Source organism: Zophobas morio, unplaced genomic scaffold (genome assembly GCF_036711695.1).
Source record: "Zophobas morio isolate AGI-343-1 ecotype UQ-CSIRO unplaced genomic scaffold, CSIRO_AGI_Zmor_V1 ptg000005l, whole genome shotgun sequence".
Taxonomy (NCBI): domain Eukaryota; kingdom Metazoa; phylum Arthropoda; class Insecta; order Coleoptera; family Tenebrionidae; genus Zophobas; species Zophobas morio.
Genome location: NW_026972110.1, coordinates 19,247,173 through 19,258,198, shown reverse-complemented (window position 1 = coordinate 19,258,198; position 11,026 = coordinate 19,247,173). Strand labels below are relative to the sequence as shown.

Below are 11,026 nucleotides of genomic sequence, written 5' to 3'. Positions count from 1 at the left end.
GGCCGCCCGTTTTCAGTCGTTTGTGATCCGTTATCTCTTGGCGATGTTTTTAGATGTAGTTTGAAAATATCCTATAGATGATAAAACGGTGAACAAAATTTGTCTGATCATTCCCACCAGAATTTGATGACGTCACTTCAAAACTTTGCCGAGCAAATTCTGCTTAAAATGTTCAAACTATATATATAGCTGTATAGCTATGAGGTGGGGATGATGAAAGAAATATTACGAGTATTTGGGTTAGGAATATTGTATAGATGGAAAAAGACTAACCAAAATTTGTCTAATTATCTCCACCAACAATTCGATTCTCTCAAGTCAATTTTTTATAAAACAATTTTATAAAATAGTATATACCTGTATTTGTGGTTTATAAATTTGCCTTGATTTTGTTTAGTAGTTGATAAAAAGGAAACAAATTAATTAGTAAATTCCAGATTTTTAATTAGAAGAGTTTTTTAAGTTGATTGTGTTACCTTATTTCTAGATTTTGACCACGACTAAGCCAACACAACAGAAAATAAATCTAGGTTATAATAGTAACTTTAACTTCTCAACTTCTTATGTTTCACGCTACACAAGATAATTCTGATATATTTCTCCGGATATGATTACAGTGCACTGTACTGCATCCTTAAAGCACCTCACCCGCTATGTAATAAACTTCAAAACTTTTGCACTTTTATTACCATTAAAAATTAGAAAAATTCCCTGGGGCAAGCCATCTCGGTCCAATAAATAAAGGCAATTCGTTTACGTTATTGGCACAGGTTTCTTTCCGCGAACGTTTTATGCTCCCAATAAAGAATGCAAAACAGACTAGCAAAATAATTTAAAAATTTTTGTTGCAGGTGGTGCACTCGAAGCAAGATAAATGACGGCGTGAAACTGAATCCCTTTCAGTTCCGGCTCGGGATGAAGAATGAATCGAAAATAAATTCGCGAACAAAGGCAACAGAACTTAAAGACTGATTATTCAATTTTCGAGTCTGCAGTTAAATTGGGTCTAGAGCACAATGCCGGAATCGCTAAAGAGCTCCGAGTAGGCTGACAAAAATCAAAACAGGGATGAGGGACCGGATGAAATAAGATGTAACAATGGGAAGGAATGACGAACGTCACGTGACGCCGATATGAGCTAGATAAGAGGCAGATGCGAGCATGGACTTCTCCATAAAGTAGAAGAGCGTTTTCAGCGGAAGTTTCGACATACGGCGCAGGAAATTCAGAAATGGACATGTTTCGGTAACAGATGGTCACAGCTTATAGTTCCTCGATATTTTAATGCGAAGCTCCGTCTCAAAAGCTCGGTGTAGATAGATGACCTTATTTCCTGCCCAAATTAAATTTGGTTTCTCGTCATAAGTTTCTTTACGAAGGCGATTTACCTTTTGTTCGCTTAATTGAAACTTAATTATGTGATGAGAAAATGGAGTGCTGGAAGAAAGACTCTCGACAGCATGTTCCTCGTTAGAGGTGTCTTCAATGGAAAATCCCAGGCGCAAATTAAGCATCTCGAAGCCCATCCTCAAGGTAAGTTGGGGCTCATGCACTAATAATCGAGCAGTCATCGCGAAATTGGGATGTTTAGAGCAAACGGATTACGCAATGCTCGTAAGTGGTAGCCATTCGCCGATGTTCGGATTCCTTTATTTCCATTTAAGCGGAAAATGCGGCTTTCTTTCCAGATTTTCTCGCAGAGTCAATTAAGATACTCTGTGATAATTGTTCTCGTTGGCTATTCTTCAGACGCTATCTGTATTTTTTTTCTTTCAAGTGAAGGGTGACTGAGATTTATAATTCTGCGCTGGCTGGGCTCGGGGATTTTTTTTGTTGCAACGGGTGTTGTGAGAGGCAGTTTATTGTTCTTTTGTAAAAACTTGCTTTTATACCAATCAATTATGACCTCACTTTTTTACTTCGCCCTTCGCGAGTCGAGGATGTAGAAGAATAAGAAAAATATAATTGTTTTTATTAAAAACGGAATAAGACTGTACAAAGAGACTTTTTAAACGTGGGTTTTAAGCCGGAATAAAGTGAGAATTGCGGATATCTGCGCCAGACGTATTATTTTATTAAAAAATGTTGCAATTTACTCAGAAAAATGTTTTCCCTGTTTTGATCGACCATACTCTCTTTCTTGTATACAAATTCATGTATATGTAATTTTTTTTCTTTGCAAAGGAGAATAAATCGTAATTACATCTTTCTCTTAGTCCTTGTGTTTCATAGATGAAAGCAGGGAATTATAAACAACACTCGTGCACTAGATTAGCATGAATTTAAATAAAGTGGCAACTTTGAATAAATTATTTATTTCCCATTTGCATGAATAAATAGACGTTTTTAACTTGAAACACTGGGAAAAACAAGAATGTAAAGACGTAACTGCAAAGCATTTAATTCTGTGTGTTGAAAAAATACTGGCCGTTTTTTTAAATATAAATAATATTAATAATTTACTAAAAGACATACAAAGTCTATTACCAACTTTATCACAGTCATGTGTAATTAAATGTATCATCCTACATGGAATATTAGTGAGAATGAAAATATATTGAATTATTTTTTTTGTGCATTGGGCTGAATTATTTTTAGGCATAAATATAAGAAGGCGTTTTCGATCAATTTCCATTATGAAAAGTTTTTCATCTCATAAATAATACCACCCACAAAATATTGGTCTTCTTTCACGTAAGATCGTACCAAAATGAGAATTAAATGAGATGAAGGTGTGGGACTTCGACGGTGAATGGGCTGAAATTAACAATGAAAACTTTTAAGGTTTCCCACCACCATTTAAGAGCGCTTTAACCAATGTTTCCATATTTTTCTTCGACATTTCTAACAAAAATTAAAAATGTGTCACAATAGTTTTTATTCCGACAATGTGAAAATATCGTGGCTTTTTTTGATATTTCGTGATTTTAAATATGTTTCTTTAGTTTTGTTTTATAACATGTTTAATTTGTTAATTATTGCCCGGAGTTATGCACTAAAATTTAAAAGAAGCCGTGATAAGGGTACCAGGGGCAGGGGTTAATCCGTGACAGCCGCACCGTCGCGACACCGGGAACCGGCATTGAATCTCCGAACGCAAAAATATGCGATAAAACACGCAAAGAGCTGGACGCCCTTGGTGTCTTCTACGGGAGCAGTTGCACAGGCGCCTGGGACACTCTAAGCCGGAGAAACGTATCTCCGAGGACTCGTGAGCGGCCGCGACAAAAATAAATAATAATCCAGTTAATAGTTAAAAAAATGTACAGTCCTTATTCTCTATTAAATTAAAAACTACTCACTAGACGGGTCTGCTTTGGATCCTGGGGAGGCCGCGATTCTGAAATAAGGATGATACGCCTGTTTCCGGTGTCACGTCGACGCGGCTGTCACGGGTTAACCCCTGCCCTCCCCTTCCCCTTATTGTGGATTCCAACTGGTAGAGTATCCGGTTTGACGAACAACCTGTAGGACCACAAATGTTCAAGGAATCGAATGTTGAAAATCATAAGACCATCGTTTTGGAGTTATGTTCCCCTAAATTAGTTATAAATGGCATAGGTTCAATGTAGTTCAATGTATTTTGTTTACCTATTAAACTGGTAGAGTGTCAAGTCTGAAAATGGGGCTGGTACAATATAACAGAGGAAATTATTATCTATGCAAAAGGCTTTTCTGGCCTTCCCACTTTTTTAAGAGTTTTCGCCAAACTGAGTAATCACCATTTTTTTTTTAAATGTGGTTCTTTTTTCTCAGCTTATTAAAACTTAAAGCAAAAACAACTTTAGCCAGTGAAAAATGCTTTTTTAAATCTGTCTTTCTGAAAAATTCTTGAAAATGCTTTTTTAAATTTTTACTTCAGGAAATATACAGGGTGGCTCATTATGCGTGAAGTTGTGCGGTTCTTTAAGGATTCTACTTTAAAATTATTTCCAATTATAGTGTTCATTTTTTACGTGGTAACGCACAACTTAGTCTTTTAATGAAACACTCTATATATTTGTATGTATTTTGACCTCTTCTCAGGTTTTACAATCATACTTTATTTTTGAAATTTCAATGTGACATTGACACGCTACCCCATTTTCCTTGATTTTTTTTAGGGATTGAAGGACCCACAAAAAAAATCACAGTAAGGTTATTTTTGATTTTTTTTAATGTTAACCTCTGGAAATATATAGGGTGGCTCATTAAGCGCAAAGTTGTACGGTTCTTCAGGGATTCTACTTTAAAATTATTTCTAACTATAGAGTGTTCGATTTTTATGTCATAACGCACAACTTAGTTTTATAAATCAAGCTCCCTATGTAGTTTTACATATTTTGACCTCTTCTCAGGCTTTACAGTCATACTTTATTTTTGAAATTCCAACGCAACATTGCCACGCTTTTCCACTTTTCTTGAATTTTTTTAGGAATTGAAGGGTTCACAAAAAAATTCGAAGTAAGGTTATTTTTGAATTTTTTTTTTAATTTTAATCTTGGGGAAATATACAGGGTGAGTCATTAAGCGCGTAGTTGTGCGGTTCTTCAAGGATTCTACTTTAAAATTATTTCTAACTATAGATTGTTCAATTTTTACTGCGTAACACACAACTTAGTTTTTAAATGAGATAGCCTATGTATTTTTACATATTTTGACCTTTTCTCAGGCTTTGCAGTCATACTTTATTTTTGAAATTTCAATGCGACATTGCCACGCTATTCCAATTTTCTTATTTTTTTTAGGAATTGAAGAGTCACAAAAAAAATCACAACAAGATTATTTTTGATTTTTTTTTATTTTAACCTCGAGAAATATACAGCGTGTGTCATTAAGCGCGAAGTTGTGCGGTTCTTCAATGATTCTACTTTAAAATTATTTCTAACTATAGAATGTTCGATTTTCACATTGTAACACACAATTTAGATTTTTAAATGAAACACCCTATATATTTTTACGTATTTCAACCTCTTCTTAGGCTTTGCAGTTGTACTTTACTTTTGAAATTCCAAGGCGACATCGCTACGCTATTCGCATTTTTTTATTTTTTTAGAAATTGAAGGGTGCACAAAAAATTCAACGTAGGGTTATTTTTGAATTTTTTTTAAATTTTAACCTCGGAAAATATACAGGGTGAATCATTAAGCGTGAAGTTGTGCGGTCCTACAAGCCTTCTACTTCAAAATTATTTCGAACTATTGAGTGTTCGGTGTTTACATCGTAACACGCAACTTAGTTCTTTAAATCAAACATCCTATGTATTTCAACATATTTTGACCTCTTCTCGGACTTTATAGTCATACTTTATTTTTGAAATTCCAAAGCGACGTTGCCACGCTATTCCAATTTTTTTGATTTTTTTAGGAATTGAGGAGTTCACAAAAAAATTAAAAAGGGGTTATTTTTGAAATATTTTTTTTTAATTTCAACCTCGGGAAATATACAGAGTGTGTCATTGAGCGCGAAGTTGTGCGGTTCTTTAAGGATTCTACTTTAAAATTATTTTTAATTATAGACTGTTGTATTTTTACGTTGTCACACATATTTTAGTTTTTAAATGAAACACCCTATGTATTTTCACATATTTCAACCTCTTTTCAGGCTTTAAAGTCGTACTTTATTTTTGGAATTCCAACGAGACATTGCCGCGCTATTCCAGTTTCCTTGAATTTTTTTAGGAATTGAAGGGTTCACAAAAAAATACAATAGGGTTATTTTTGAAATGTTTTTTTTTCATTTTAACCTCAGGAAATATACAGGGTGAGTCATTAAGCGCGAAGTTGTTCGGTTCTTCAAGGATTCTACTTTAAAATTATTTCTAAATATAGAGTTCAAATTTTACGTCATAACGCACAACTCAGTTTTTTAAAGCAAACACGCTATGTATTTTTACATATTTTGGCCTCTTCTCAGGCTTTACAGTCATACTTTATTTTTGAAATTCCAACGCGACATTACCACGCTTTTCCAATTTTCTTGATTTTTTTAGCAATTTAAGGGTTTACAAAAAAATCACAATAGGGTTATTTTTAATTGTTTTTATTTTAACCTCGGGCAATGTACAGGGTGAGTCATGAAGCGCGAAGTTGTGCGGTTCTTTAAGGGTTCTACTTCAAAATTATTTCTAACTATAGATTGTTCGATTTTTCGTCGTAACGCACAACTTAGTTTTTTAATGAAACACCCTATATATTTTTACGTATTTTGACCTCTTCTCAGGCTTTACAATGATAGTTAATTTTTGAAATTCCAAGGCGACATTGCTATGCTATTCCAATTTTCTTGATTTTTTTTAGGAATTGAAGGGTTCACAAAAAATTACAGTTGGATTATTTTTGAAATCTATATTACAATATTTTGTGGAGAGGAATGTACTTTGTTGTAGTACAAAAAAAAAATAAAATGTTCATATACAGAGTGTTTCTAAAGAAATATTATTACAATTTTCAAAATAGATATACCCTATATTTTATTACTGCTTGCCTGCCTTATCTATTTTTTGTTCTCTTTCTATTTTATTAAGTATTTCTATAGTTGATAGTTACTGCGATTTTTATCTTTTTAACAGACACATCGACATAATTGAAGAATGAAAACAAAAATAGATTAAGGTACAGTAATAAAATACAGCTATTTGATAAAACTGAACTATCGATATTTGAAAATTGTAATATTCTAGAATTTTTTATAAACACTCAGTACCCATATTAAAATCTGATTTAAATGACACCACTACAAAGTGCGTATGTTTAATATGTAAATATGCACAAACAAAATAAAAACAATAAATAATTGTCACAATATTGTAATTTTTTTGGGAACAAAATTGCCGAAAAATTTCAGGAAAATTAAAAAATAACGTGACAACGTCACACCGGAATTTCAAAAATAAACGATAGTTATACAACTTAGGACAAGTCTAATGATTGTATGTGAAAATATTGAGGGTGTTTCATTAAAAAAAACCTATGTTCTGTGTTCCGCCTTAGAAACAGAACCGCCTCTATCGTTAAAACTAATTTTAGAATATAGTCTTCAAAGAACCGTATTACTTGGGTCTATGACTTTTTTTTAATAATTAATGAGATATGAAGGATTAGTGACTCACCCTGTATATAAAATTTTTAAAAGCTACCTTAGATTGGTAAGTTATACCTATTGATTTTTTCGTTCCTATCATATTCTCCGTTTGATTTCTACCAATTTTAATTTTTTTGAAAAAAATGTTGGAAATACGTCAATTTTGTTAATTATTGAGAGTATAGTAAAGTAGTCTTTAAATTAATATTCTGCTTGAAATTTTTTGCATAATCGAGCAGTTTTACTTTTTCTCAGTTATTTAAAGAAGTATAGTAACGGTGATTTCCAATTCCTATTTGGGTAAAAATTTCTGCATTCTAGAACTTTTATTGTTTCAATTAATACATATATATTTTTTGCAATTAATTTTTGTTGTAAAAATAGGTTTTACTCTTTAGAAAATTCTCTAAATTCTCTAGATTTCATCACCATCCTACTGACAAAAGAACGAAATTTTTCCAGAAGTGTCGTGGTGGCATTTTTAGGAGAAGAATATAGATTTCGATTTTTTTTGGTGAAATAGTTAAAATCAATAAATTACTAAAAAAAAACAAAATATACTTATTTTGAAAAGTTGATACCTAAAAAAATAATTCATCATTTTTTAGTTAATTTAATTTAGTTTTTTTTTCATGAAAGTAATATTGAAGTATACTCCTAAAGTTTTGTTAAAAAATATAAGAATTATTGTTTAGTATGAAAAGAAAATAAGGAAACATTTTGTTTACAGATTAATAAGAAGAGAGAAGTATTTATTTTACGTGTCCATTTTGTCAAAAAACGGTGATAAAATATTACCATCCTGCTTTACAGCGATAAAAAACATGCGGTGTAAAACAACTTTGTCTGTTTTTCGTTCCATTTTAACTTGGCAACGTACAAAACCCGTAAGCTGCGCCTCACGGTAAACTATAGTTCTCTCGACAGGAATGGAATACTTTTCTCCTCGGTATGTAATATATTATTAACCTCCAGCGATTTATCGGGTACAGCACATTCCGTATAGGTGGCAACGAAAGCTTCTTCTTCAAATGTGGTAGATTTTTGATAACTGACAACACCGCTGCGAATTATTCCATGTAAAATTCATTGCTTACGGGTTTTTATACACTGAGGCCACGACAAAGCGGAACGGAGATTAAATCAACTTGGCTATTACCTAACATTAAATAAAACAATCAGTACAGTTCAGAAAATCTGCTCAAAATAAAAAAATCCGATTATTGCCCAGCCTAAAGCAGCGCAATTCGTTTTTAATTTAACCACCGTAAAAGCTCTTGTACTTTCCGCGCTCCAATCCAGCCAAAAGACCACTCTTGGCGATTAATTAAAAAAAGTTGTTTTTATTTTAATTTCGAAACTTTAAATCAGTTGTACTGCGTTCTTTCTATCGAACTCCACAGCAAAACCCTACTTTCGCCAAACCCACACCTACCGCTCCACCAATTCAAATCAGTCGTCCAATTAGCCCGGCAATTCCGAGGGAAAAATCCTAATAGAAACTTTCGTTTGAAGTTTTTTCCAACAAGTTCGAATGCCATCAGGAAGCCACATTAATTACCGTCTAGCGGCCTCTTTTTATGACGTCCCTAATTTTAATTGTTTCCTTTTTCAGGTCAAATCCTGCAGTAATCCGGCTAGTTCCGAGGAGGGATAATGAGGCAGCAGCGTAAATGCCGTGAGCGTCATCGCTGGTGACGTCATGCGTGTGTTAAGGACGCTTCTTCCGAGACAGTCAAGTTCCGTTTCCGCGTTTTTCTGTGCGATGTGGGTGATAGTGGTGGTGATCCTCGCGGAGGACTCGGGCGCCGGCGCCTCCCTTCTGGTGCACAAGTACAGCACGCGGGTGGTGCGGACTAAATATGGGCCCCTCAGGGGCGTCATGATTCACATCAATCCACCGGTAGAGGCGTTTCTGGGGGTGCCGTACGCGACGCCTCCGGTCGGCAGTCTTAGGTATGTAAATTATGTATGGGAAATTACACACAAATGCTAATTTAAGTATACTACGAAATTTATTTTGTTCAACATGTAGATTGGTAACACTGTAAAATGTACTGTTTGTTGTACGATAGGTCTATTTATAGTACTCATGAAACATAAGTATCAGAACCTTTGAAGGATTCTTGCCCTTTACCTTGTATGGAGAATTTTTGTTAGGAAAGACGAATTTCTGCGGGTTGCCTGATTTAAAGCTCCCATGGGAGAACGTCAAACGCAAACGTCAGGGAAAAAGAGTATCCAGAAAAAACGCTGACGTTTCTGACAGCACTTTCTTGTGTGGGATAATAATAATATAATAATAATAATAATTCACTTGTAATTATCACATTAGGATGTTTACACACGTCAAAATAGAAATAAGTACGTAGAAACTTAAGATAAACTAAATTCTAATTTGAATTTGAAACAAAACAAATCTCTGGTATTAACCAAAAAGTGGCGAAACTTTTAATAATTAATGACAGGAGTCACGGTGTGTTTAAAAAAAGCATCAAGTCAGGTCAGACCACATCAGGTCAGGTTAGGTCAGGTCGGGTCGGCTCAAGTCAGGTCAGGTCAGGATGTGGCTAATGTCCTAGACTTAATTCATGTCCCATTTGTTAGTTTCTCTCGTTTTTACAGTTAAGGCTTATATAGAGAGCGGATTTATAAGCACAAAAAAATTAAGAATAAGCGCTTCAATAAGCACAACATTTTCAATAAAAAAGTTTTATTTTAAGCAAAAAAGCATTAAAAACATAATCATATTACAAATCAAAGAACACTTCTTAGAACTTTGCATAAAATATTATTACAATAATCCTAGACTTTATATTTTACACACGTATTTCAGTTTTCTTTAAAACAATTTATGATTGTGATATGTTCCAAGTTGTCCACTGTAAAATTTTTTTTGGGCAGATCATTAAAAATGTGTTTAAAATTGGAGAATGTGTGTTCAACATCCATACTCGTTGTTGGCGCAAATTTGAATTTTGCAACTAATGTTGAATCTAACTCCAAATTTTCCAACTTCTGACCTTGTAAAACACGAGCAACGTCGGGAAGAACACCGAAACCTGCATTTTTATTTAACACTTCGTCAAGTTTTTGAGATACTCTAGTACCAATATCACCCCTTACTGCGTTTGCTTGTTGTTCAAATTCTTTCACTAAGTTTATGGCATCTACCAACAACATGTTGGGTTTTTCTAACTTTTCTATTACCTCACATACGAATTGATAATTGCTTCTTAGAAAAGGTAGATCTTGTCGCAAATCTTTGTTTTCCAAAATATTTATGCAATCTTTAATCGATTAAGAAGAATCTTCGCTAAACTCCGTAACTAATTCCTCAAATTCTTTGATATATTTGTCATAATGAAATGTGGCCTGTAACCATATTCCCCACCCCGTTATAATCGGCTCTGGGGGCAATGGTATGTTTGGAAATTTTTCCTTAAAATGTTGCACTCTTAGTGGGGCTTTAACAAAAATCTTTTTACCATTTGCCACTAATTTATTAACAGTAGGAAACTGCAAACGTATTCCTTCAGCCACTCTGTTTAAACAGTGGGCAATGCAAGTAGAGTGAATTAAATTGGGGAACAATATTTTTAGATTATTCCCTGCTTTCAACATATAACGAGCTGCATCCGAGATCATCAATAAAATTTTATTCGCCGGTACGGTATTTGGCAAAAATAGTGACGTAAGACTGTCATTTACAAATCTGGTAATCGTATTGCCAGTTATTTTATCTAACATTTTCAAACTTACTGCATACCCTCGACTAGGGAAATTTTCATTTAAGATTCCAACAATTAAACTTGCCACGTATCTTCCACAACTATCGGTTGTTTCATCGACAGCGAACCATAAATAATTATCTCCAATGCGATGTTTAATTTCGTTGTAAACTTGCTGAAACACTGGGCCTACATAATTTTTTCGGAGAGTACTTTCAACCGGAGTATGTCGA

General features: G+C 33.9%; 1 protein-coding gene across 1 annotated transcript in view; it reads left to right on the top strand.

Moving 5' to 3' along the window:
* The first annotated feature begins 857 nt into the window (after positions 1–857).
* The window catches only part of LOC135122920 (neuroligin-1-like), a 414,788-nt gene continuing 404,619 nt past the window's right edge, over positions 858–11,026 (top strand). Inside the window, exons 1-2 of the mRNA XM_064047444.1 lie at positions 858–1,533; positions 8,678–9,018. Of these exons, the coding sequence (XP_063903514.1) occupies positions 8,765–9,018 (254 nt within the window). The 5' untranslated portion in view covers positions 858–1,533; positions 8,678–8,764. The remainder of the gene's footprint in view (positions 1,534–8,677; positions 9,019–11,026) is intronic.